Genomic DNA, 24,501 nt, shown 5'->3' with positions numbered 1-24,501 from the left:
TCTCCCACATCTTTCTTGCCCTGTCGCCAACTTACTTATCACCGCTCGTTCCAGGCTCGCACACTATGCTCGCAACCTACACGAGCTAGTAAGTCTATTTCTGAAAAAGGACTGAAATCGTGCCCATGAACTCATTCTACATACGGACCTGCTTTTTGGTTGTAGATATAGTTGACGCTGAAACTCGCGTCGAGATCAATGTGAGTCACTCTCGTCTACCATGCGATTCCTAGCACGAATGCAAGTCACCATCATGCAGGTCGGCGAACAAACCACCCTGACCGAGAAAGATAGCGTCTTCCGTTTCTCTGTAAGTTTGTGTTTCGTTTATCTGTCTTGACAGCTCACGAATATTTCGTAGAACCCCTAAGGCAGGAGTCGCTGGTTACCTGGAGGCCTGGAATAAGACCGGGTCCATTCAGGACATGGCAATTAGTTTGTGACCAAGAGTTTCTTCTTTTTTCTTTCGCCTCATTGCATCGCCCAACTACAAGGCTTCATGAACCCGGGAGACTTGATGCCTAAGCCGGCACTCTACCTCAACGACATTGGGTATGACATCTTCCCTTTATTTCTCCTCCAGGGCACTCACAATGTGAAACAAAGACGGCATTAACATTGGGGTAACGTGGATTCCGTTCTTGCGCGCCTACATCACCTCGGACTATCAAGAGACCGAGGTCCCATCTAAGCCCCTTCGATCTGGGAGCAAGATCTTACCACGCTTTCTGAGACCACAAGCTGGGATCTCATACGAGACCCAACCTGTGGAATTTACCATATCATCCAGGCTTGATGAAGGGATGTCAAATCGGTGCGCCCAGATAATCGTTGGCTGTTATCTGCAACTCAATGTTCTTCCTCTTTTCGTAGCATCCTCATGTCGCGGAGTATAAGTGCCAAGACTGGCAATAGCTTTGCTAAGAGATGGTAGTACTTGAGTGGTACTTAAGTAGCGGCAGTAAACTTCTGCTGTCTGTGGTGGCGGCCCCGTTTGAGGTTGCTTCCCGGAACTCACCCCGATTTTGGGGCTCCAGCCTGGGACCAAGTCGGTCAGGGTTTACGCCTTGCTTACACTGATCGGGTAATCGGTCATACGATCTCTGCGACGAGTTACGCAACTTCTGGGGATCCGCATATTCCGGTCAAGTACTTATAAATAAAAGCATACGTTTAGCACTTCCTCAGTTCCTGCACACTGGTAGAATACTCCATGTAAGTTCTCCCGCTCTAATAGCGCATCCCCTTATCCAGGAGCTAACATCCCACTGCTACTACGCGCAATATTGTCATGCTTGCATAGCTCTGTTGTGCGAGATTTAGCTAAGAAGAGAACTGGCGAAGATGATACCTCAACTCCTTGAATATGCCCTTTGCAGGCACACAGCATTCGGTTTGCTGATGCCAATGTTAGGCCTGGGATGTAACCCCATCGCTGTTGACTCTCCTATTATTTTGGGGTTGACTATGCAGCAATCGTGGGCTCAGTACTCACCTTACTATCCAGCTGCTAAATATCAGGCTCCCCCTCCAGATTGTAATGTTGTTCAAGTAAGTGTTCATGTTCCACGACTTGAAGCGTTGAAACTTTAGCAGGCAGCAGGTGAACTTGGTGCGCTCGCTGGCATGGTGCTAGGCTCTTTGATAATGATGGATTTTAGTTGCAACGACATGGTGCGCGCTACCCGACAAAGAGCGCCGGGAAGGCTATGAAAAAGAGCGTCAAGCGACTTAAGAGCGCCAAGAGCTTTCTGGATGCCTCACTCGACTTCGTGGTGAACTATACTTATGCTCTTGGAACTGATGACTTAGTCCCTTTTGGTGCTGCTCAGTGAGTGTAATTGTTCTTTTGTTACAGATGGAATTGACCCATCTCATAAGATCCTTCGAAGCCGGTCAGTTACATTATGGTCGTTATGCCAGCCTTGTCAACGAGGACATGTTGCCATTTGTTCGCGCATCTGAATCCAACCGTGTAGTCGATTCTGCGTTGAACTGGACAGCCTGGTAAGGATCAAAGGTGACTTATTGCCGCTCCGACTGACACCGGCTCTAGGTTTTGCTAACGCTAGCAATCAGCAATACACTCCAATACTCTCTGTCATCGTCGGTCAGTCTGTGAGTTGGACAGCATCTCTACCCTGATTCTTTACTGACCAGTAGTGCAGTCGAACGATACTCTCGACGACCACCAGTGTCCCAATATCGGGACTTCGGATGATCAGACCAAAACTTGGTTGGACGTTTTTGCGCCTGAGATCCGTGACCGCCTCAACCATTATGCTCCCGGGGCTGATCTCAAAAAAAAGGATGTTGAGAACCTCATGTCCCTGTGTCCGTTCGAGACTGTCGCATACGAACAAATCAGTCCCTGGTGTGCATTGTTCACAGAGGAAGAATGGGCATCCTACGAATATCATGGCGACCTGTATGATTATTATGGAAATGGGTAGGGAATCTCAACTATCCATCATATTCTCTAGCTCATATCGTGCCCCAGGTATGGCCAGCGACTGGGACCAGTGCAGGGTGTCGGCTATGTGAATGAGCTCCTGGCACGCTTGACTGGTCGACCAGTGCAGGACAACACACAGACGAACCACACTCTTGACTCGTCGCCTGTCACTTTTCCACTAGACAGAACATTCTACGCCGACTTCTCCCACGACAATCAGATGATCTCTATCTATAGCGCTCTTGGGCTCTTTATCCAACCACATCTTCTCGATCTGACTCACCCGAACCCAATGCGCACGTGGGTTGACTCCAAACTCGTTCCCTTCTCAGCTCGTATGACCACGGAGAAGCTCGAGTGCACGATTAGCGGGGAGAAAGGCGAGTATGTGAGGATTTTGGTGAATGACGCCTTGCAGCCTCTTCCCTTTTGTGGAAGGTACTTGCGATGGCCTCTGTACACTTGATAACTTCGTGGAAAGCCAACAGTACGCGAAAACGAATGGCGCGGGCGATTGGGAACTTTGCTTTGACTGAATGCTTTGTTGAATGGTCACGCGATAACGAGAGGTGCTGCTTTATCTGACCCCCTTTGTTTGTTCCGCGGATAAATGATATCACTCCGTGTAGCTTTGAATCCTGATGATGCAAGCTGAAAAACATTGCCACTGGCCCTTCTTCTTACTTCTCCATTTCTCCCTTAACCCGTGGGTAAGATATTATTATTTCTTATTACATGCGCGTCATGACTTGCATGCATGCCTGTCACCTGTTATTGAAGTACTTAGGAGTAGGTCGCCAAATATAGTGAGGTTGCAAACGTGTGCACGCAGTATTAGTTTGTACATACTTAAGCGACCGTGTCCTCGAGCCTTAAGGCTATTTTTTCGACGATGGACCCACTGGGACTGTCATAGCCATGACCAACAAAACCACCGAGTACCCGCTCGCCCTGCCATTCGCCACCAAGATTGCCTATGAAGACTCTGGTTCAAAATATTATCGCATACCCTCTAGTTATTTTTCAGTCAGGAAAGCAGTTTCAATCTCGCTCGCATTCCTGATAGTGGTGCTATTTGAACGTTTCCGGCTGGGCTCGCGACTTGTATCGGAACACAACAGTCTTGTTCTTTCTAGCGAGTCACAGCGATTTTGGGGACAATACTCTCCATACTATTCCGTGGAGGAATATGAGCCGCCTCCGAGTGGATGTAGCGTGACGCAGGTGAGTGCATTTGCTCAGACCTAGTCAGTCTTTCTTAATCACTGCTCGTATCATTATAGGTCAACATTGTAAGTAGATCCTTGTCACCACGAGTTTTTCTCTCAAACTGTCTCAGCTTCAGCGTCATGGCGCACGATATCCGACCAGTGGCTCGTCTAAGGAAATCCAAGCAAGTTTGCGGAAATTGCTGAACGCTTCGAGGTACAACGACATGAAACTGGAATTTCTTCGTTCATACCAATGGCACCTTGGTGAAGCTGATCTTGTGCCGTTCGGCGCTACGCAGTAAGACTATTACTTATCATCTCAATCCATTCAATCCCTTCCAGCCTATGATAATATACATGCTTAAGGATCTGTTTTAGGTCGTTTCAATCGGGTGCAGAAATATACCTTCGGTATGGGCATCTCATCGACGATGACACGTTACCATTTGTCAGAGCGTCTGGAGGAGATCGCGTAGTGAAATCCGCTGTTAATTGGACTGCAGGTAACCGCATCGTTGAAGTATGAAACTCTTTCCTAAACAATGCAATTCCAGGCTTTTCCGATGCAAGTGGACAGCTCTATCATCCAATAGTCTCAGTCATAATTCCCGAGACAGAGATGGTAGGATGCATCCTGATCGAACTTTGCGCACGGCTCATCTGCGTTCCTTTTTCTAGTCGAACAATACCCTGGAGGATCATATGTGTCCCAACTCCCGAGTATCAGAAGATGAAGCGAATGTGTGGCGGGATATGTTCTCGGTTCCGATCGTACACCGTCTTAACACAGCTGCTGTTGGAGCCGAGATTCTCAGCGAGGATATACCGGGGCTAATGTCCTTATGCGCATTCGAGACTGTCTTCGAGGAGAAAACTAGCCCATTTTGCGACCTCTTCTCTCTAGAGGAATTCCAAGCCTATGAATATTATCAGGACCTGCTGAAATATTACAAGACAGGGTGAGTAACTCACCGACAAGTCATTTTGATGCTCACGTCTGCAACCAGGTATGGAAATCCTCTGGGTCGCGTGCAAGGTGTTGGTTACGTGAATGAACTACTTGCGCGTCTCAGGGGGAGGCCTGTTGAAGATCGCACGCAAACCAACTCGACCCTTGACTCATCGCCGATCACGTTCCCGCTTGATAGAACGGTCTACGCCGACTTCTCTCATGACAACGAGATGGTCGCCATCTACGGTGCACTCGGACTGCTCCCCCAGTCGTGCCCTCCTAACCCCACAAAGGCTGACCCGCGACGGACATGGGTGGTTTCTCGTCTTGTGCCTTTCTCTGGACGGATGATCACGGAAAAGGTGCAGTGTTCCGAAGGCGGGACATCAGGAGATTTTGTTCGGATTCTTATCAACGACGCCATTCAACCCTTGGAATTCTGTGGTACTAGGTGATGGACTTGTGTAGGCTGGAAGCATTCGTGGAGAGTCAAGTCTATGCTAGACACAATGGCGCTGGAGATTTTGAGAAATGTTTTCCAGAATAGATCGTGACCCCCTTTTAAGGGGTTGATATATTACTGTCTCGGCTGACGTAACCTCGTGTGTTCTTGGATCGAAACGACCATCACCTCCGATTCCCAGTCTTTCATTATGCCTCAGCTTTACAGGCGAGAACCACCGATTAATGACATGGAGCATCCAGATCACTTGGAACCAACAGATGCGGACGATTCCATCATCCTCTCAGATCTTGTTCGTAGCGGCGAAGCGTCCAGATTGCGGAGAAGAGGTGCAATGCGACTTGATCATAATGTTGTGAACGCCCAGCGTGTAGAAGCTGGACGTACAACCCCACCAGTAGTGAGGGTGGAGAGGTCACCCTCGTGGATTGAATCTCCCAGCGATGATGAGGAGTCAAGCCAGACTTGGGAGCAAGGCTACGAAGCGCCGCTGTCGCCGCAGACGGACACGATAGCTGCAGGAGGGCCAGACCCATACTGCCACATATTATTTTGCGGTGGGGACGACGAGAAACCATTTATAAATAGGCCCTCGGTGTGTGCTCAATCACCGCTACCGTCATATCCACCGCCATCGCATCCAAGTGGCTATCAGGCACCCAGATGGCAAACCAATGGATGTGGAGCTGTCATCCATATGCGAGCTTCACGTCGGGATAACTCTAGTGTGTGGATAGCTAAGAATGAGGCGTCATCTGCTGTAGTTCCATTGGATACATCATACTTCGAACGTGCTGCGGTTATCCGAATGGTCCGCAGCGCGTGTGGCTGTCTTCGTGAAGGCGTTGGATGTGCTATATGGTAGGCCCTAAGTTTACAGATGACTTTGAATACATCTGACTGTGTTTCAAGCGGAAATCCGTTAGGGTCTCGGTATAAACCATGCCAGGCTGCAGCGGAGGGTCTCTTTGCTTCTCGTCATCACCCGAAGGGTCCTCTGACTCCTGAAGGTCCTAGGTATTGGCATGCGCACTCATCACCTCTGCAGCATGCACAAACCTATGTGTATACCTTTTTCGCTGAGAATGTGACGTCTGCACCGACGCAACACATGACGGCTGGGGACGACTGCCCGTCTCCCGCGCTACAACAAGATTTCCTGTCTCCTATCGACAACCCATATTCCTACACATTTTTTGATCGCATTGTCACCGCTTCCCCTTCACCCATGTCGAATCGTGGGCGTGATAGCCCCGACTCGGATGTTTCATCGCGCATTGAACCACAGTTTGATCCAGACGGTGTGTTCATTGCTGCCGATCCTGGATCACCGGACAAGATAGGCGCCGGTTTGACTCTTCTCCCTGAACGGTAATACCTCTCATGATGAACTCCTCGTTCAGCATTGATATTTTTGGCGACATCGGACGCTCCTCCCGCTCATTTTCGCATTTTTAATGTATCTTATTGGATCTGCTATCATTACCCAAAATCTATCTACATTCTTATCATCACATCATGCACGCGTCATCTTCTTCTCTCCCATCGTGTTCCACCATCTTGTACAATTTCATACATATCCATGCACGACAGTGATATGAGTTCAAGGTTCCTTGTGAGACGATATATTCTTACCAAGATATCTATTATGTAGAGGCTAAGTTGGATCCACACTCTTTGTAGCTGTATTCGACACCAAGAGCCACCACAGAATACGAGTTTGCGTGACGGGTGCGTACTAAGTTAAAGCATTAGTAGGGGCAGGACCTCAAATAACTCCAATAGAGAGATCGATATAATAGCGAAACTCGGCGCAAGCGAGCCATGTTTCTAGGTAATGAATCCCTACAAAGAAGCAATTTGGGGAACGGTTGACGAGGGCTGGTCGTCGTGCTTGACAGCGAAAGTTGCCAGGTCACGCGATCGCGATGTTCATCTTTAGACGTCCCTCTGCAGGGCTTTTGTCCCCATCTCCACCCAGAAGTGTCTCTACTTTCCCGTACGGTTGCTCGCATGTCTTCAAGCGACGTCTACCCAAGCTGCCCAACCCGGTTGTTCCCTATTTCCCTCAACGTGTCCTTTGTGCAGATGGTTCATCATACATGCAATGGACAACATCACCCCGCTCACGAATAACATCGACGCGCGATACAACAAAAAACCCTCTTTAAAATGCTACCCAACGTTTGAGCGGAGCGGTCGGCGAGGGAGGTATAGAAGATGAAGAGCAGGAGGGCACTGGTTGCCTGGGCCGTTTCAGGAGAAGATTCGGACAGGAAGTTGGTGTGGGACTCCGGAGAGTGGACTGAGCTTCAAGAAGGTATTGAGGCTGAACTGGAACGTCCCCTATGCAAAAGCAAAAAGCTACCCCGAAGAAATGAAGGCGTCCGAGTCGGTGCCTTATCTTTCGTTGGGCTCTTCAGGTGCGTTTGCCTTTAGAATAATAAAAAATACCGTCTTATCCGAATCTTATTGGTGTTTTGCAGTTTCTTGCTACTTCGTTACATGCCTGCTTTAGTTGGCACATATCATTTTATCAGTTGCCATGCATGTACGTTTTCATCCTCAAAAGACACTCGTGTCCTCGATTTTGGTAAAGTCTCTCACCTCGGCGAGGCATTTTGAATCGCCGCCAGCTCATCCTGATCCCATCTTCTGATCAAGTGACACGACATCTATTCGATTTGCTGAATTTTTACTACTGTAGTATGTGATATGACGGAGTCGGAGAACGGAGGGCTTCTGTACACTGATTGGAGACCTTGCAAGACTCCTAGACGTCCACTAATGTCGTCGACCAGGCGAGCAGTTTCGAAAACGCATGCTGTACAGCCTTTAAGCTTTCCTCTTGATCGATGGCAATGGTAATACAATAATGATCTACTAGCGATCGTCCGCCCCTGGCCATCACTGGAATCAATCCTCATTCAGGAACGTACAAGTCTCAGATTGGAGGCCCATATTGCCCTACGGTCGAGGTACTGAATCCTCATTGCGGCTGCCGCTGTAACAGTGACTGGTAATTAAAAGAGATCTCCATGTGCAATGACCAGCTTAAAACAAATGCAGAACGTACCGGATTGAATCCCTACACAACCGGAGTCCTGGAACCAGTGCACCTAGGTCCCCGCCCGGATGATATCTACGCTGGATCAAACATTTGTTATTACTGTTGCAAAGGACGGAGGCTGTCCGCGGCGTCACAATGCCGCTAACGTATGTCGGTCGCCCGACAAGGAGGTGAATGGGTTTATGCAATGGTGACTGGCGGCGATAAGTTACCGACACGTGGAATTGAATTTTGACGGTATGTTTTGCACTTGACGCGGTACTAATTTAAGATTGTATTTCCGACCTCGGTTTCGTGCTCCTCCCAGTGCTCCGCCCATCGTGTTACTGATTTGAAACACCCCTATGGCCATAGTTAGTCGAAGCCATAACTGTTTCCCCTTGAACATGGATCGACATCTTGTGGGTATGGGGTCTCTTTAAATCACCCTGAATGTCAACTTATTGACACCGTGCAATGATGATTTAATGCGCTATGCAGTGCCGGTACCATTTGACACGCAATGTCGCGACAAACAATGCGACCTTGGGTATAAAACTGCCCAATTTCCTTATCATATAAGCAATACCCGCAGGAAAGCATCTTTGAAATCCCTCGTAGTCAACTCCATTTTACGTCATGAGGTCCTTCGAGTCCATAGCCATCATCGCTGCAGGGATTTCTGCTACTTTTGCTCAGACAATCGAGCTTGGGACTCCTAAAAACGGGGAGAACTTCTTTCCCGGCCAGGAAGTGACTGCTCAGGTCATCCAACCGGTCGGTAGTTCGGTTTCTATCTCAACATCATGCCTCACTCTGACAGTGGGTATAGGAGTCCATGGCGTCTTGCATTCAGGTTGGCATTGCCTTGGCAATCAATAACTGCGCGAACGACATCTGCCCCGCCCCCGCAGATGCGTTAGGATCCGTGCTTTATGCTGGCTCTTGGACCCCTGAGAACCACCAAGTTGGTGGTTCCTACCAGAACTTTACTGTCACTCTCCCCTCTTACCTTGCAGAGGGTCCTGCTATCTTCACGCTCACGCATCTGTGTCTTCTTGGGGTACGAGGACTTCAGTTTATGGTCTTGGTTTATCATCTGAGGCTGATTTGATAGGCTGCTCCGTACCCGTTCCTTGAATATCGCAACGCAACAGTAAACATCGTGGTGTGAACGATGGACACTGAAGAAGGATTTTAAATGATATGAAATCACATGGATTTATTTACTGAACCTGGACTCGTAGTTTGTGTCTTCCTTACTTATGTTGATATCGCATGGAAAATATGTTGTCCGTTGTATTTCATTCGTTGCGCAGAACGCGTCTTGACCCTTGAGCAACGTAGTAAATATCTGCGGAGTCGCTGCGCAGGCGTTACTACATGTTTACGGTATGGAAGGTCCTTTGGATCAACAACTTTGTTGAACTTATTTATGTCCTGCTTCCTGACCCGTTTAATGTTTTGAAGTATCAAGGGCCCCCGAATGGGTGATGGAAGTAAGTTTCTGCCACTGAAGTAAACCTATTGCGCTCTCCTTCGCCGTTAGTCACAGACACATGTATATTTTATGAGGGTAAGTTTATCGTGTCTCAAAAAGAGTAGGAGTTGTCCTCGGAGTAGAAAAACTCGAGAGGACTATGCCCTTTTCCGCCCGCCCCTACATCTCCCGCGAGTCAGTAGTACTTGAGTAGTATGCGTGCCAAGACTCGGAGGCAAACTTAGACTTCACCCAAACTTCTTGCCGAGCGGTGGTTGAAGTTTTTCCTGCTGCCGTATTTGATCCGTCCAGACTCCTGCATGGGGACTTGCATTTCCCCCCGATAATGCTACTATCTCTGGCCCAGAGTTGCAAAACTTTTCGATGTTCGCGTGATAGCTCAACAACAACACAATATTTAAAAACGGCGACAACAGGGGGACGTAGGATTCAGTTCAGGCTTCAGCGCTATGTAAAACACATTTGCAAATTTGTTGAGGCTACGTTGCCAGAGAGAAGCCGGCGTGAACGGTGTTTGAGCACAGAGTTGCAAAATTTCTCACCTGCACAGAATTGATCAGGCCACACTGTATCACACTGCCGTTTTTACTCTCCGACGCCGTCAAGTGTTGATCGAATGAAGTAGGGCGTTGGATGCCGAGCGGAGCTTGATGACTCCGACCACCAAATCACTCCTCCTGTCATGCCCTGTGTCTCGACAGTACAACATTTGTGTCGCACAACACAGCTAGGTTTTTGTGTCGGAAAAAATTAGAGCAGTGTTAGAGGGTAATGAGGAATCATGCGTAAAATTCCTTATTTTTTTTAGGTCGATGCGATGGCTTCCCTGTGATGGATTGGCGTGGAAAGTACACTTTCTGAGCAGTGTTTTACTCCCGCAAGCACTTCTCGTCCATTTTTTGTGAAATAAAAAATACAGACAGTGAGCTATGCATTTATAATCCTTCAGAATCATTGTGCAAAGAAAATGAGCGAAAGATGAGTGTGCTACATCGCATTTTGCAACTCTGGGCCAAAGATAGTAGACCTCGCTCAAACCCATCGACATCAGCATGACGTGACATTTTTGTGACTCTCTGTTACACTTGAAAACTTTGTGGTCACTGGCAGTGCAACAAAGGTGCAAATGCAGAACAGATAGATATAAAGGCTCCCATGCAGGCCATACTAGTGTAGTAATATACATCACACCGCCGCTCTGGGTGAGTGTGTACTAATTTGTGCTGTTAATAGAAAACAGCGATTTTTTCGACCTAGATCCCGTGTCCGGACAAACCCCCACTCCTAGACGGACCCAGCGCCGCGTCCGGACATCTTTGGCTCCCTGGGGATCTGGGTTCTATGGGCATTATCCGGGCTCCTGATGGACCGCAACGCAGTCTGGTATGAACAACAAGCAAAAAGTATAAACAAAGACAAATTTCCTATCTAGGAAAAAAAGTAGCCGCGGAAAAACTCGCAGTACTCCGCGAGCAACAGTTGCATCCTCCATTACAAAGTCTAATGTCCCGAAAAAAATCAAGCAGCTGCTAAGTACATACTACCTGCACAACGATTACAATATGCTAATCTGACCAGCGACTGGTGCTAGTCAATAAACCCACACAGTAAGGTACAATCCTCTCAACAATTATGGTTATGACGGTCGACTCTCCCCTCTCCCAGATAAAAAAGACGAAAAAGCAAGTTCACTACTCAAAGGTGCAAGTCCCAGCTTCGGATTTGGAGGAGGTTCAGCTGCAACGGGTGATCCCGGCGTCTCCCCTAAACGCGAGCCCAGACTGGGAAACTACCAGTTTGAAAGGCAGACAAGTCTGGTTTGCTGTCGAAGACCCCTAAAGTCGGATAAATTTTGGGAGCAAATAATGCTTGATTGGCAGCATACCTAGCTTGCGAAGCCATCGCTGACGAACTTGATGATACCCCCTCGATGGCAACGCTTTCTGGACCAAGTCCCATTTCTGTCCGTATTTCGCGACAGCCTACCAAAACGTGTCGGTAATCCCGCCACTGTATTATCACAGAACACGAACCTGAGCAAGCAGATCGTCCTCCTCCTTGCTCCACTTGACGTAAGGACTTCGCTGCCTCTTCGGGACATCTTGACCCGCAACCCTGGTGACTTCCTTGTTCTTCATGATCGCCACGGACCCCGTTCCAGTTGGGGGATCGGGGCTTGATCCGGTGTTATCAGCAACTAAATCAGCGCTTCCGGCGTCTGTGTTTCCAGGAGCAGTCTCATGTCGCATATGTACTTGTAGATCCGACGGGGCATCTCCCCAACTACTGCTGATCGGGGTCGTGACTGCTCGTTGATGTAGTGCAGACGACGGGGCTACAGCTTCTGTGGCTGTAGAGTTTTCATGCTGGGCGAGTGGAGGTACGAGGAATGGATCAATGGACACGGACTGACTGGAGGGCGCATCCACATTGGGAGCAGGAATGGGTTCGGCGGGGGGTATAGGCGGAGGTGTAGGCAAACTGCTGGGAGGATCATACATCACTTGATCAGCCGACTCGGGTTGCGCAGGAGGGGTAGGCGATATTATTCTCATAGGCTGAGGGGAGGTTGGCGCCGGGGAGGTCTCGCTCTCACGGATAGAACCGTGGTGTGTGGACGAAACTTGGATGAGTCCCTCTGGCCATTGGACTGGACGTAGATTTGGGGGTCCAGAACCCCAGTCAACTGCATTTGCTCGAGGCAATGGCGAGGGGCGGCGGGACCGGGGAAGTTGGGGCGCAACTTCAGGTGCGGACTGCTTCCTCTTCGACTTGCTTTTCCCTCTCAGCTGGTTGTCGGGAGATTTGTCAAGAACAACGGGAGGCATCTCCTTTCCTTTACCCTTAGCCAATGATTTAGGTTCCAAATGACTCTGTTGATCTTGCGAAGAGAAGGCGGCGGCCTGGTCGGCTAGTACGTCCAGCCCTGATCTAACCCTGCCAATAGCGGCAGCTGAATTGGAGCCAGCTGGAGCTGAGCTGCTGCTTGGCTGTCCTGCACCTTGATCTCTCGCTTGGCCTCTGAGCGCACTGACCTTGTCCCGAGGGGCTATTTTCCTGCGTTTTGGTACGGGACTGTCAGGGATGTCGCTGGACCGCGATCGCCTTGTGCCAGTGACAGTTTCTTCCTCATCTTCCTCATTATCCATCATTGACCTTGCCGCACTCAAAAGCGAGTCTAGAGGTGTTGGTGGGTTCTGTGTACGTGCGCCCTGCTGCTGCTTCTGTTGGTATGTGGAGGAAGATGCTGAAGCCGCTGTCTTAGAAGAGCTTGGGGTTTGGAGCATATGGTGTGGATATGCCGGAACGATTACCGGCACAGCACCTTGGCGCATAGGATTATTAAGATAGGCGTATGGCCCAGGGGGAACAACTGCTGTGCGCTTCGGTGTCTTGGGGGTAGCAACAACGGTTGAAGTTGATCCCTCCCGCCTGCTATCTAGGGTTTGTGTGAGGTCCAGCCATGATACCCGCCCGCTGTTTTCCAATTCTCTTCGCTGCTAACAGCAAGTGCTCTGTTCTTGCATCCGCAGTCAGAACTCGCGGTGCATGTTTTTGAGGGTGCCGGCGCTTGTGAGGATGAAGATGGAGACCTGCTGCTGTTGTACGAGTTTTCGGCTTTGGAGTTGTTATAGGCGTATCCTCAGGGTCTACTGGATGGTCATCGTCAGAAGCATCGGCGCCAGGGTCCTCGTCTTCTGTGGTTAGTATATACGTGTTCGTGTCTTTCTTTCTCCTCCGGCGTGGTCGAACCCTTGGTGCTTGATTCGGTGCGGTGGGTCCATTTAATGCAACAGGTTGCATGAGAAGTAAGGGGCGCAGGCGGGATAGTTCGCCTTCGAGGATGGAGAGACGCGATTGTGTTTCATGAACCTGATAGGGGTATCAGCGATAGAGGTGTATGGTGGAAGAACAAGCTCACTCGTTGGCGGAGGCTTCGATTGTCTGCTTCAGTTAAAGCATGTTGTCGTTCGAGGTCCTGAATCATAGTCAGTCTCCAGTAAATCATAGGAAGGGGGGCGCAACGGTCTTATGGCCAGCAGCGCTATGACCGAGTGACTTGCATGAAACGCATCGAAAGTGATTTATCAATACGGCTATGCCGTCTTGCCAAACCAAAATCGTTGGAAGGAAAGGAAAATCACTCACTTCATCTCTGTCGGCTGCACTCCTGTTTTTTGCTTGCTGTGCAATAAGTGCTTCGGCCATCCGGGCCCAACCATCCTTCTCCGAGTTCCATCGCAATCTTTGCTCCTCTGCCTGTCGCACGAGCATATCAGCGCTGGTCAATTAGGCAGGATATAATTTCGGCCTGTCTAATGACTTGCTCTGGGTCAGGATGCACGGTGCGAGGCTGGTTCGCCACCTATAGATATGGAAGACAAGTCCAGGGTCCCGTGATAATATTGAGTGGGACATAACGTACTATATCAGGTAGCTCCTTCTCCTTCCCACTAATATCCCCCATATTCGTAACATCCATGCGCATTTCTTGGACGTCAGCATTATTCTGTGGCTCCGGAGATGCGGTTTTGGGGCGGAGGGGTAGTTGAGGGTCATCCAGTATTGCGAGTGGTGGCGCCGGGGAGGGGGACATGATATGGACAAGGTCATCGAGAGCAAGGGGTGGGTATTCATTACTCATCATGACAGGCGGTGAGGGGCCTTGCCAATACGGGTCGTCCTCGTCGTGGGTGACGATGAGCAGGAGTCGTCGGTCGCAAGAAATCAAAAAGCCAAACAACGCCAACCCAACGCGCGGTGCCCGTCACGTGATCTGTCGGAGTTGCAGCTGCATAAGCTGTGGTCATGTGATATTTGACCCCCTTGGTCATATTGACTTCGACCCCTCCTTCCTGTTTCGGAGACGTCCTGCGTTTTATGACTTACGTGTTTAATTACTGATACATAGCCCCATCTTGTACATATCCTCAACATCCTCAGCGACGATGAGCTCAACCTCATTTCACCGGCTTACCCGGTCGTTGCTGGTCCTTCCTCCGCTGTTTCTCACTGTCTACCTCTTGGCCAGCTTCCCGCGGCCACCTACGGCACCCATCGTCCATACATCCCTAGCGCACCTCCCGAGCTCATCGCCATCGTGGAATGTATACCCAGAGGACTTTTATACTGGAGGCGCATATGCGAACCTCCCTCTAGGACGGGCACGTACTTTGCTAACATTATTCTCATGCTGACGTGTTGATATATAACCCAGGTGCGGTATTGGCTCATAGGACCGGAAGACGGACGGAGGGTGCGTATCCTTGTGGGCGCAAGTATCATAGACTGATCAGTGCTGCTAGGTTGTTCTTATACATGGTCTCTCCATACCGGCTATCGTCTGGAAAGACGTAGCGCCTGTACTTGCCTCGCAAGGATATCGTGTACTTCTATATGGTGTGTCATTGTCTTACAATGTATGTTACGCTTGTCACTGAACTCACTGATACTGTAGATTTGTACGGTCGCGGTTACTCGGATGCCCCCCAAGTAACTTACGATACCACCCTTCACACCACCCAGCTTGCGCTCCTTATGCAACATATTAAATGGGACAATGCATTCATTATAGGATTGTCGATGGTAAATCCTGTCTTCTTACGTTGATATGCCGGCTAATTTTTGGATGTGAACAGGGAGGTGGCATTGCAACTGCATTCTCAGTTCACTTCCCTCACCTTGTAAATGGAAAAGTCGCTCTTGTTGCTTCAGCAGGTATCATTGAGGTAATTGACAACCAATACAGCAAATGTGTCCGCCTGACTTGCATCTCACATAGTCGAGCGATCTTTCTCGCACCGCCAAATTCATGTCATCTCCGCTCGTGCAAACTGTGTCTGCCCTCCCACCTTTCCAAGTAAGCTTGAGGTATCGTTCCCTTCTCTCCCGTCTGACTTTGACGTAGCATTACATGCGTCTCCTTGCGAATACCTCTAAATCTTCTGAACTTCTTGAAATCAATCCGATACAAGAAGTCTGTTTTTTCCTGCTACCTATTGCACAGTCACTGAGCGTCGCTCCCTCTTAGATCGTCCGTCTCCAATCCGCTCATCTTCCTCACTACAATGCTGCCGTGGCATCTTGCCTTCGCGACGGCCCTATCCGTGGCCTACATTTAGCATTCCAGACACTCGCACGCTCTAGCAACCAGGTGTTGCTCATTCATGCAAGACTTTTTTTGATCGATCTGCCGCTATGACACTGACTTTTCCATGAAGGGCACAGCGGACAAGACTGTCCCCTATAAATATGCTTTTCAGATACGCAACATTGTGCCACCCGCCGACCTCGTCACCATCAGTGATGGTGGCCATGATATCACCGTAACTCACGCATCGGAGGTGAACGCCGCGCTACTTCACTTCCTCTCTGACGAATACTCGTACAACCCTCGCAAATGAGCGTCACCTCAATGATATACAGGTACACATCCTTTCCTTTGATATTGTATCTGTTTTCGCACCCACATGCTATCGCTAGTCATCTTATTCGAACACTATTCCATCGTAGTCTTGCATTATTCTGGATACCATGCCCATCCCCCGTTATCGCATTCAATCCTTGTCGATTGTTATCGTCGCTATTCGTCCGCGTTACACTGTACCTCTCCCCTTTTGGATTACTGTGGAAACCTACAAGCTTTAGTGTTTTTGATGGGAAGTTCTGAAACGTGAGAAGGTAAAGTGATGTCATATTTGATGCTCGACTGGACTTTGGCTGCGCTGGTGGGCTACGTGTGTCCGATAGTAATACAGCGCGTGTCATAATAAGCATGTTCATACACAGTTGAGCTGCAGGCAGCACACCTATTTGTAAGACTATCTACGCAGAGTCATCCAGTACAGGTATAGGCCACAGGACGTGGTCTACAGAGAATTTAATGACATTTAATATTTCCTTCTTCTTCACATCACGAACTTCATTGATCGCGTTTCCAAGATGAAGTTTGATCGCTTCCCGCAGTTCATTTGCTGCCTCATCAACTCTACTCAGATCTTCTCCGGCATTGGTTGGGTAGAATTGGAATGGGGGAGCAGCTTTACCATCCTGGAAGGGTTCCTCAACCATGACCTCGGCTATGGGTGTCATGATATCGATCATGATCGAATGCGTGTTGCTGATGAGGGCGCGCCGAAGAACAAGGTTGCTAACTTGCCAGGTCTTCTGGATCGTGATGAGCAAGTAGCAATAGGCTGCGTTTGATGCAAGTGCCAGCTAATATAGCATTACTTTCAAGGACATAGAGTGAATGAGCAATTCAAATGCTCACCTCATACACGAGCTTGTTCTCCTTGTACATCTCGGCCTTTGGCGAGTTCGGCACAGCGTGACATTCCCACTCGGTGCGCCTCTTGTAAAGATCAAGGAACATTTGGTAATGTGCATCCTCGACTCCAACACTACCTTCACCTTGATCTATAATGATCTTTAAGGCGTTGTGTGCGGACTCTTGGTCAGTCACCTCAATCATCTTGTCAGCGAAAAATTCCTTCGGCGAAAACTGCAGGTTTTTGTTCTTGAAAGTGACATAGCGTGCAGACTTCTTGATCACTTGAAACAGTACTAGTTGAGGAGTGGCTGGTGAAGGGAAGCCGGGGACGTACTGTCTTCAAGCTTGGTATAGAACTCTCCGATGCTTTTATAAGTCTCGAGGGCGCCCGCAGCCGGGAGAGCAAGAAAAGAGACGTTAACGTTCTCTTCCTCTTCCGTGAGTTTTGGCGGCGCCTGGTAAGGAGCTTCAATCTGACATGCGCATCAAGGACTGGTTCTGCTATGAGACGGGAGTCAAGTCACCTTCAAAAAGCATTCGAGATTGCTTTTTTCACAGCGTTCAAGTCTGAGAGGAATTTGCGATTGAAGAATGACATCGGCTGGACCGCCGTAGGTTGGCAGGAGTCCAATAGAGTAAAGTTGGGGCCCGGATTCGATTGATGTAAGGAGATTTCCGGCGAGTGCCAGGTGTAACATTTCCTGGTGAACAACGACTGAAATCGAGTTACAAAAAGCCATCAAAAGTAAAATTTGACGGTTACCTGAAATTTTGGCCCTCGCCTGGGTTCCGCCTTGCCCATCATCTTTGATGATGCTGTATATTGAGTAAAGATACAGCTAGATTTAAAATGGTGTAAAAGGTGTTCTTTGATCAAAGCAAGCGAAAATGTCGTACTGGGATAGTTGAAAGCTCGACCTTTACGGCGTTGCGAAGCATTGTCACGAGTGTAGACTTAAACTTCTGTCTAGATGCCTCTGATGGCAGCGAAGTGATATTCATCGTGAAAATAAGTGGCGGAAGTAAGGATGGGGATGGGGTGTGATGGTGGTCAGCATTCCCAAGTCGAAGGGATCTGCCTTTATGTTGAAAAGACGAATCAAATGATGCCGTCCTCAAACATGCGATTAGGTACCACTTACTACTTCAGCATTGAAGTACGCGATGTGCTTCAGCTAATAAGGGGTAGAATCTTGGATTTCCTCGGAGACATACAATTATTAACACACCCTGTCTATCGACATACAAGCGGAGGAGGGATGGCGCCGGACGCCACATAGCCTAGAGCTCAGGCCCAGGACGGCAGGTTTCTGATACTGAGTCAGTGGATCAGTCTGGACTCTAGGGATGACTCTGCGATTAGGTACCACTTACTAGTTTAGCATTGAAATACGCGACGTGCTTCAGCTAATAAGGGGTAGAACCTTGGATTGACATACAATTATTAACACACCTATCTATCGACCCACAAGCGGAGGAGGCATGGGGCCGGATGCCAGATAGCCTAGAGCTCAGGCCCGGGATGGAAGGTTTCTGATACCGAGTCAGTGGATCAGTGGGGATGACATCGGCGATTCGGTGTATCTTATATCCGAGTCCGCTAGACATATTTTAATTTAGAGCTGGGGCTACTAAGTAACGGACGAACGGAAACAAGAAATTCGTTTCGAAGTTTTATGCAGAATCGCAGATTTCTTCTGTTAGTTACACTACCCAAACCAAGTTCATGTCGACGCCTGATAGTGGAACCAACTTGCCAATAGAAAGGTGATGTTATTCCCCGGACGTACGGGGGCTGAGTTTGGTGCCACAAATTAGTACTCCCACGGTGAGTTCTCTCCTCTCTCCGGCCTACATTTTGGAGCGGTTTCTCTCATAAGCTAATTGCCAGGATAAGTATGTATCTCCTGTGAGGATCTTCCAGGGAGCCGACACATGACGCCAAGCGGTCCTTAGTATGTCACCTATGTGTTATTTCAGCTGAACCAAGTGAAAAAGAGGTCAGTGCCAGACGGTTGGACCAATCAATGATACATTCTGTGGAAACTTCCTAGGGAGCTGACGATGCCCATCTGTCCTTAGTATGTGCCGAAGCCTTGAATCACTGAAATCGTTCCTATGTGCTACTAGTTCCAGCTGAACCAAGTGAAAGAGGTACCAGGAGTGCCAGACGGTTGGACCTTTCCGCTGACAGCGGCTCAGCTCTCAATATTTGGTCCGGTGGTCCTGACGGTACGTACCTTCATCTATTGATCCGGTTAGGGCCTTGAAGGTTACGAACGAGCCATCCATATGGCACCATATCTCCGCATTATCAATGTCAGTTTGAATTCAATCACAAACGCAGCGCCCTGTAAAACCTTGTGAAGGGGGGTATCATGGTCTAGGCCGTTCTCTAAACTGTGGACCTTCCGCGGACATTCATCCCTGGTCAACTCTCACTGAGGAAAAGTATAAGTAGTGTATACCGTCATTTCTTCTCAACTCATCCTCCGAATCATGTCTTTCGATCCCGCTGACATATCATACATACAAATATTCCCTCCCATAGGCATTGCTCGCCTGGGAGACTCTGGGTTCGATCTGAGCACCGGAAAATTAGATGGCGAGATCGAGTGGTTCCTCCCATCTGAGATTCCTGGCGCTGAAGATATGCCTGCTGATCTCAAAGGCCAGTTCAGAGATGCAAACAAGCGCATCAAACGTCAGGTAACACTGGGTTGTTCGCGTCTCATTAAGGATCGGTTTACATTGAACGTGTTGCACAGGCTGTTCGATTCCGTGTCTACGCCTATCGCAATGATGGCACAATTCTTGGAGAAATTACATCAGGAAACGACACAGGGTACAACATCACCTGGAGTGTCCACGTTGCTAATCACAAGGGTGCATGGCACGAGTTCTCAGGTATGTCCCGCGTACATGTGACTCTCTAGACGTCGTTGATACTGATTGACTAGGCGAGTATCAACCAATGAAGGGCCTTAGGAATCCTGATGTGCAACCTTCGTTGGTATGTACATCTGTCGACGTTTCTTCACAGTGCTAATGCCTTGTCTAGAGCCCCGAGAAGCGGTCAGATTTGATTGTTGACTCACAAGTCCAAACGATATCGGATCCCCTCTCGCGGGTAGAACTGAAGGGGTCTTTCCGCGGTTCTCGATCAGATGCAGTTGACGTTCATTTGGGTGAAATTCGCACAGACGAGCAAGGCCACCTTATATTCATAGGCGGGGCCGGCTACTCGCGTTCCGTGGCAAATCCTGCTAAACCGCACTTCCAACCCGACATCGTTTCGGAATTTGATAGCATCGACTGGGTCGACGACACCTGCGACGGCTGGGTTGATGTCAAAGTTCAACATGCGGGCTTAACGTGAGCCAGTTTTGTGACTCTGGCTCTATGGTGATTTACTCAACCGTTTCAAGCTTCACTGCCTTCCAGAAGTCGACTGTATTGAGTGCGCCTCCGAAGTTTGCATGGGGTATCCAGTCGCCCACTACAATGTACGACCTCATCGAGAATATCTATCACGAACGGATCGGCTGGAAGGATCACGATGAAACACAATTCTATCAGGATATATGGCCTGTCATGCATGGCGCTTATACGCTTTCCTGGGTCAATAATGATGCTTACCATGGCCATGGTGTGTTTCCCTGCCATCTTTCCTGCGGACGCTAACGGTCTAAAAATGACTAGGTGTTGCGGGGAAGGGAAACTTCTTGACTATGGAAGATAAGCTAGCGACACCAGGGGCCGCGACTGAGGAGATTCAACTGCTCCGTGAACACATTTTTGGTCGTCTGAGACTTCCAGACTACGAAGATCAAGACCAAGCTTCGACCAAGTATATGCCTCGACTCGCGGGTAATGAGTGAGTATGGAGTTAGCCCTCTATCCACGACCTTCTGACACTTTCAAACAAAATCAGGGGCGAAGCACCTGCGCCTGGTCAGCCCCTGCTCCCAGGTGACCCCATAAAACGGTTCGCAGCCTTGACGAGGCTACAATACCAGCGGTTCCTCCAATGGAAGCGCGGAAAGTTCCTCGCAAGTGATGCGCCGTGGAGTCAATATACAGAGTTTGAGAAAGTTCCCCTGGCTCTGCAACCATCATTCTTGACGCGTGCAGCTCTCGATCACACAATAGGAGAACCGCTCTACCCAGGAATCGAGGTGGACTGGGCTGCGAGGAACCCGAAGATGTATATCTTCGACACCTCCCGAGAGGACAATGATCCTCCCTTCCGCTTCAATCATAAGGTAGTCCAGCCGGGCTATATCGGACGCGGTCTGAGTCTGCCGTGGCAGACCGACTTTGACCAGTGCAATACCCACTGGTGGGTGTACTTTCTATCAGACTCGATCTTGACTAATCTGAACCATGAAAGGTGGCCCTCTATTCGTCCCGACGACGTTATCAATATCCGTGACTTTGCGTCGGCGAACGTCGTACCTGTAGACAAGTTCACCGAAGATATTGCTCCAAAAAGAAGACAGTGGACCCGTGGCCTTCGCGATACTCCAGATTGTAAGGTTACCTGTAATTTTTATGTGCCATTCTGACCAATTTCGTGCAGTTCCTGCTGAGTATTACCCAGGAAGTACAGACATGATTCATCACTGGAACAAGCTTGGATTTGTGGCCAAAGTTCCTGGGATAGTGGTTGGGGAATCACCTAAACTGCCGGTCTGGTTGGAGAACGAGCGTATGCGCATTGACGCCAGTGACATAGACAGAAATAAGTTCCAGCTTACCTTCTAACCTTCAGTTAAACTTGTATCACCTACTGCCAACGTGCTGTAGTGAAAAATACACTCTTCCCAAACTATTAGTCTCGTTCATTATTGTGCTCAGGTCCCACGCATGCCAAACACAAGAGGCACGATGATGGTAAGATAAGCCAATTTGATCGATGCCCAACATTGAGTAAGTAATTTCCCATCCCCTGTGGAATCGGACATTTGTTTTCCTGCCATGGTGCGGGCTGACTGAAAGGACGAGCGGTCAGGACCAGCCTGATAAGCGCTTAACAATGAAGTAGTATTCCTGTGGCGTTCAACTACCCACACAAAGCTGCACACCATCGCCCGCATCTCAGAGTCAGTGGACTGAACTAAGTCGGATCGTGCGTAGGGGTGGAAGTCACGAAGAACTTCTTCCTGAGTCAGAATACTCCACTGGTCCTACTACTAGCGTCTCGCGCGAGGCGCTGCTCGGTCAGTGGCTTTTGCTATTACCTCGGTACCCTAACTTAACTTATGCTCCCACTAGGTTCTCACTCAGTATCTGAAAGCTGCCCGTGTTTTCCTGCTAATTAACGACTTCACTGGTCCTCCATTTAGGGACGTTCAAGTCAAGTCCAAGTCTAGAACCAAAAACACATGATGTCCTCAAGCATTGAGGAAAGCACCTCTTATTTCGATGGTAGGGTTATCAAACAACCTTATGGCAACATTCTCATCGCTGTGTCAAACAGTGATCATCGTTGGGGGCGGTGTCGCTGGTTGCGCAACTGCCCTAGCTCTCTTTCGCACCAATCCCGGTGCATCAATTCTGATCCTAGATGACGCCAATCCCAGCGTGTTTAAGGTGAATTTTCTTGTCTCTGCTATTTTCTTGTCGTTCGCTCATGTCTCTATCATTCATTAGATCGGGGAATCATTGCCTGCTGCCGCAAAACCCATTCTCGCATCTCTTTCTCCTCAAGCTTGTTGAAGAACTCTCGAAAGACCGCACAGATAGCGTCCAGATCAAATGCACTGGCAATGCTTCTGCTTGGACAACCTCTGAGCTGGAAGAGACTTATGCAATGATGAACCCATTCGGCATGGGATGGCACCTTGACCGAGCCTCTTTTGACCAGATCCTGCGCGACACTGTGGGTAGCGTGTGCCCAGGTTCCGTCTCGCTTGTGAAAAGCGTATTCCTTGGCATAGACAAATTAGATGATAACAGCCACTGGTCTGTGTCAGTGAAGGGTATAGCGTCTGATGAGAAAAAGGTGTACCACTCGAAATGGGTGGTTGACGCCTCGGGCCGAAAGTCATCGGTCGCCCGCAAGGTATGATACAATTCCGTCGGAACAGAATCATAACTGAAGTGCCTGTCGACAGTTGGGCTCAAGAACCGTGAAGGAAGACGCTCTCCTCGCATTCTATGCCGTCTTTGTTCCCCCTCTGACCACTGAAGATCGGGATTACCGAACATTGATCGAGGCCAGCGAGTCTGGCTGGTGGTACAGCTCCCCACTTCCAAATAATCGTCGAGTCGTTGCGTATCACACCGATGATACTGATCCGACTTCAAGGGATGCCCGTAAGCACGACGGATTCATGAATCTTCTGCACACTACTCAGCATATATCACGTCTCATCACCGAGGGCGAGTATGATATTCTCTTCGATACCGATACCAGATATCCCATATGCACAGCGGCGGGCTCTTCCCGCCTCGAACCACCTTGTGATACCGCAGACCCCGAAGGAGTAAGATGGGTGGCTGTAGGAGACGCTGCCATGGCGTTCGATCCCCTCTCGTCACAGGGTATCATCACGGCAATGAGAGTGGGTTGTGCTGTAGGCGCTGCCATCGCGCAGGAGATTCAGGCGCCTGGGTCGAAGGATTTGACCTCTGGCATACGGGAAATCTACTCTCAAGTTTGGTCCAAATACGTCAAGGAAAAGCGATACTTTTACAGTCAGGGGAAGAGGTTTGACGGGGAGTTCTGGAGGGTAAGAAAGTAAACTGATAAACTGATGCCTGATTGAACCTCTGCTGCGCTGGTAGATTGTGTGGGTAAAGATATGTATAATAGGCAGAATATGGGTTCATGTTGAGTGTTATGCTAGTCTCCGCTAGACAGACCATAAACGAACGAAGATAGTGTGCCTTCTAGCTCTGGAAAAATGTCGCAAGACTGATTCGATCGCTATACCCGTATAGTTCATGCCATAATGCACATACAAGGCGTATGGCTGCAGGCAGCCCTACTATCTGTGGATCGATTGGAACTACCGATCCGAGTGGAATATCGTTCTACGCAAGTCATAATCAAGAAGGAACGGCTGTCTTCCTTCTATTATGGTCTGACTACGGGAAGGTGGGTGCGACTCACAAACATGTTTTCGTTTTGAGTCTTTGGTTATCTGAAATGAAGGGAGCAACTGATCCTAGAAAACAAATCGGTGGATTGGTACTGAGAGTACCATTCAACATGATCACGCTGGCCCTCACTGATCTGCAGATTTTGGAGAATCCAAGCGCCTGACACTGATAGTGACAGCTCATCTCTGACAACGCGGGTGAGTGAATGAACGAAGTAAAAAATTGAATCGTGCTCATCAGAACAGGTCATCTGATCAGAAAGCAGCCTGATCTTCCATTACAAGACGCGACCACCATTATCTGGGTGGCGCCTTGATGCAGAACCAAACTTATGGAAGAGACTCACTATGATACTGGTTTACCCATGCATTGCAACGACGATTTGGAAGTTTCCTGAATCATCAACGACGGGGCACACAAAGTCAACGAACCATTTCTCGAATTCGCTTGCAAGGGTAGAACAACATACACACATACAGTAAACACC

At 49.0% G+C, this 24,501-nt stretch overlaps 13 protein-coding genes across 13 annotated transcripts; 9 read left to right on the top strand and 4 right to left on the bottom strand.

Moving 5' to 3' along the window:
* Window positions 1–1,401: 1,401 nt before the first annotated feature.
* On the top strand, window positions 1,402–3,278 carry EDB91DRAFT_1328447 (histidine phosphatase superfamily; the record flags this gene model as incomplete). The annotated part of the gene is made up of 7 exons (XM_041325283.1): window positions 1,402–1,551; window positions 1,662–1,831; window positions 1,882–2,007; window positions 2,073–2,118; window positions 2,169–2,449; window positions 2,501–2,893; window positions 2,937–3,278. The coding sequence occupies 7 exons, from the start codon at window positions 1,402–1,404 to the stop codon at window positions 2,989–2,991; spliced, it is 1,221 nt and encodes a 406-aa protein (XP_041178523.1). The 3' UTR covers window positions 2,992–3,278.
* A 4-nt stretch (window positions 3,279–3,282) lies between these two features.
* Window positions 3,283–5,221, top strand: EDB91DRAFT_1125214 (histidine phosphatase superfamily). Its single transcript, XM_041318387.1, has 7 exons — window positions 3,283–3,679; window positions 3,795–3,964; window positions 4,045–4,169; window positions 4,221–4,288; window positions 4,345–4,625; window positions 4,674–5,062; window positions 5,095–5,221. Exons 1-7 carry the CDS (start codon window positions 3,374–3,376, stop codon window positions 5,163–5,165), a joined length of 1,410 nt encoding a protein of 469 aa, XP_041178522.1. The 5' UTR covers window positions 3,283–3,373; the 3' UTR covers window positions 5,166–5,221.
* Window positions 5,222–5,271: 50 nt separating this feature from the next.
* EDB91DRAFT_1051101 (uncharacterized protein) lies at window positions 5,272–6,456 on the top strand (the record flags this gene model as incomplete). Its single annotated transcript, XM_041313582.1, has 2 exons — window positions 5,272–5,942; window positions 5,994–6,456. 2 exons carry the CDS (start codon window positions 5,272–5,274, stop codon window positions 6,454–6,456), a joined length of 1,134 nt encoding a protein of 377 aa, XP_041178521.1.
* A 604-nt stretch (window positions 6,457–7,060) lies between these two features.
* EDB91DRAFT_1032671 (uncharacterized protein) lies at window positions 7,061–7,252 on the top strand (the record flags this gene model as incomplete). The annotated part of the gene is made up of 1 exon (XM_041312752.1): window positions 7,061–7,252. A coding segment is annotated over one exon (192 nt), but the record flags the coding sequence as incomplete, so codon positions are not given.
* A 49-nt stretch (window positions 7,253–7,301) lies between these two features.
* Window positions 7,302–7,949, top strand: EDB91DRAFT_1081029 (uncharacterized protein; the record flags this gene model as incomplete). The annotated part of the gene is made up of 3 exons (XM_041315328.1): window positions 7,302–7,504; window positions 7,568–7,632; window positions 7,789–7,949. 3 exons carry the CDS (start codon window positions 7,302–7,304, stop codon window positions 7,947–7,949), a joined length of 429 nt encoding a protein of 142 aa, XP_041178519.1.
* A 682-nt stretch (window positions 7,950–8,631) lies between these two features.
* Window positions 8,632–9,611, top strand: EDB91DRAFT_1125208 (uncharacterized protein). The gene is made up of 3 exons (XM_041318386.1): window positions 8,632–8,907; window positions 8,963–9,193; window positions 9,248–9,611. Exons 1-3 carry the CDS (start codon window positions 8,770–8,772, stop codon window positions 9,302–9,304), a joined length of 426 nt encoding a protein of 141 aa, XP_041178518.1. The 5' UTR covers window positions 8,632–8,769; the 3' UTR covers window positions 9,305–9,611.
* A 1,656-nt stretch (window positions 9,612–11,267) lies between these two features.
* On the bottom strand, window positions 11,268–12,132 carry EDB91DRAFT_1051245 (uncharacterized protein; the record flags this gene model as incomplete). The annotated part of the gene is given in 4 exon segments (XM_041313598.1): window positions 11,268–11,390; window positions 11,402–11,466; window positions 11,517–11,613; window positions 11,665–12,132. 4 exon segments carry the CDS (start codon window positions 12,130–12,132, stop codon window positions 11,268–11,270), a joined length of 753 nt encoding a protein of 250 aa, XP_041178517.1.
* A 543-nt stretch (window positions 12,133–12,675) lies between these two features.
* Window positions 12,676–12,918, bottom strand: EDB91DRAFT_1051138 (uncharacterized protein; the record flags this gene model as incomplete). Its single annotated transcript, XM_041313587.1, has 1 exon — window positions 12,676–12,918. A coding segment is annotated over one exon (243 nt), but the record flags the coding sequence as incomplete, so codon positions are not given.
* A 675-nt stretch (window positions 12,919–13,593) lies between these two features.
* Window positions 13,594–14,344, bottom strand: EDB91DRAFT_1221136 (uncharacterized protein). The gene is made up of 2 exons (XM_041320907.1): window positions 14,058–14,344; window positions 13,594–13,997 (listed from the first exon to the last, which is right to left on the bottom strand). Exons 1-2 carry the CDS (start codon window positions 14,277–14,279, stop codon window positions 13,908–13,910), a joined length of 312 nt encoding a protein of 103 aa, XP_041178515.1. The 5' UTR covers window positions 14,280–14,344; the 3' UTR covers window positions 13,594–13,907.
* A 150-nt stretch (window positions 14,345–14,494) lies between these two features.
* EDB91DRAFT_1125203 (Alpha/Beta hydrolase protein) lies at window positions 14,495–16,291 on the top strand. Its single transcript, XM_041318385.1, has 10 exons — window positions 14,495–14,796; window positions 14,850–14,888; window positions 14,938–15,031; window positions 15,090–15,217; window positions 15,271–15,360; window positions 15,414–15,491; window positions 15,540–15,608; window positions 15,663–15,800; window positions 15,853–16,057; window positions 16,115–16,291. Exons 1-9 carry the CDS (start codon window positions 14,581–14,583, stop codon window positions 16,033–16,035), a joined length of 1,035 nt encoding a protein of 344 aa, XP_041178514.1. The 5' UTR covers window positions 14,495–14,580; the 3' UTR covers window positions 16,036–16,057; window positions 16,115–16,291.
* An 87-nt stretch (window positions 16,292–16,378) lies between these two features.
* EDB91DRAFT_219253 (ferritin-like-domain-containing protein) lies at window positions 16,379–17,813 on the bottom strand. Its single transcript, XM_041326499.1, has 5 exons — window positions 17,668–17,813; window positions 17,429–17,619; window positions 17,239–17,377; window positions 16,905–17,185; window positions 16,379–16,849 (listed from the first exon to the last, which is right to left on the bottom strand). The coding sequence occupies exons 2-5, from the start codon at window positions 17,600–17,602 to the stop codon at window positions 16,457–16,459; spliced, it is 987 nt and encodes a 328-aa protein (XP_041178513.1). The 5' UTR covers window positions 17,603–17,619; window positions 17,668–17,813; the 3' UTR covers window positions 16,379–16,456.
* Window positions 17,814–19,150: 1,337 nt separating this feature from the next.
* EDB91DRAFT_1274175 (uncharacterized protein) lies at window positions 19,151–21,671 on the top strand (the record flags this gene model as incomplete). The annotated part of the gene is made up of 9 exons (XM_041324627.1): window positions 19,151–19,613; window positions 19,673–19,811; window positions 19,865–19,917; window positions 19,966–20,279; window positions 20,333–20,553; window positions 20,607–20,781; window positions 20,839–21,246; window positions 21,298–21,437; window positions 21,487–21,671. The coding sequence occupies exons 1-9, from the start codon at window positions 19,404–19,406 to the stop codon at window positions 21,669–21,671; spliced, it is 1,845 nt and encodes a 614-aa protein (XP_041178512.1). The 5' UTR covers window positions 19,151–19,403.
* Window positions 21,672–22,294: 623 nt separating this feature from the next.
* Window positions 22,295–23,653, top strand: EDB91DRAFT_1236656 (uncharacterized protein; the record flags this gene model as incomplete). Its single annotated transcript, XM_041321489.1, has 4 exons — window positions 22,295–22,334; window positions 22,387–22,499; window positions 22,618–22,971; window positions 23,024–23,653. 4 exons carry the CDS (start codon window positions 22,295–22,297, stop codon window positions 23,651–23,653), a joined length of 1,137 nt encoding a protein of 378 aa, XP_041178511.1.
* Window positions 23,654–24,501: the final 848 nt, after the last annotated feature.

Source organism: Suillus paluster (assembly GCF_016628075.1).
Source record: "Suillus paluster strain FC165 chromosome Unknown EDB91scaffold_18, whole genome shotgun sequence".
NCBI classification, from domain to species: domain Eukaryota; kingdom Fungi; phylum Basidiomycota; class Agaricomycetes; order Boletales; family Suillaceae; genus Suillus; species Suillus paluster.
This window is presented reverse-complemented; position numbering and strand designations above follow the sequence as displayed.

Coding starts and splice junctions, on each gene's coding strand:
- EDB91DRAFT_219253 (XM_041326499.1), bottom strand. CDS start 17,602: ATGTTACACCTGGCACTCGCCGGAAATCTCCTTACATCAATCGAATCC. Junction 17,378..17,428: donor ATCTCGAATGCTTTTTGAAG/GTGACTTGACTC, acceptor TGCGCATGTCAG/ATTGAAGCTCCTTACCAGGC. Junction 17,186..17,238: donor CTATACCAAGCTTGAAGACA/GTACGTCCCCGG, acceptor TACTGTTTCAAG/TGATCAAGAAGTCTGCACGC.
- EDB91DRAFT_1125214 (XM_041318387.1), top strand. CDS start 3,374: ATGACCAACAAAACCACCGAGTACCCGCTCGCCCTGCCATTCGCCACC. Junction 4,170..4,220: donor CGCTGTTAATTGGACTGCAG/GTAACCGCATCG, acceptor ATGCAATTCCAG/GCTTTTCCGATGCAAGTGGA. Junction 4,289..4,344: donor TAATTCCCGAGACAGAGATG/GTAGGATGCATC, acceptor TCCTTTTTCTAG/TCGAACAATACCCTGGAGGA.
- EDB91DRAFT_1125203 (XM_041318385.1), top strand. CDS start 14,581: ATGAGCTCAACCTCATTTCACCGGCTTACCCGGTCGTTGCTGGTCCTT. Junction 15,361..15,413: donor CTTCAGCAGGTATCATTGAG/GTAATTGACAAC, acceptor CATCTCACATAG/TCGAGCGATCTTTCTCGCAC. Junction 15,492..15,539: donor CTGCCCTCCCACCTTTCCAA/GTAAGCTTGAGG, acceptor ACTTTGACGTAG/CATTACATGCGTCTCCTTGC.
- EDB91DRAFT_1125208 (XM_041318386.1), top strand. CDS start 8,770: ATGAGGTCCTTCGAGTCCATAGCCATCATCGCTGCAGGGATTTCTGCT. Junction 8,908..8,962: donor CTGCTCAGGTCATCCAACCG/GTCGGTAGTTCG, acceptor CAGTGGGTATAG/GAGTCCATGGCGTCTTGCAT. Junction 9,194..9,247: donor CGCATCTGTGTCTTCTTGGG/GTACGAGGACTT, acceptor CTGATTTGATAG/GCTGCTCCGTACCCGTTCCT.
- EDB91DRAFT_1221136 (XM_041320907.1), bottom strand. CDS start 14,279: ATGATGAGTAATGAATACCCACCCCTTGCTCTCGATGACCTTGTCCAT. Junction 13,998..14,057: donor AGAAGGAGCTACCTGATATA/GTACGTTATGTC, acceptor CCATATCTATAG/GTGGCGAACCAGCCTCGCAC.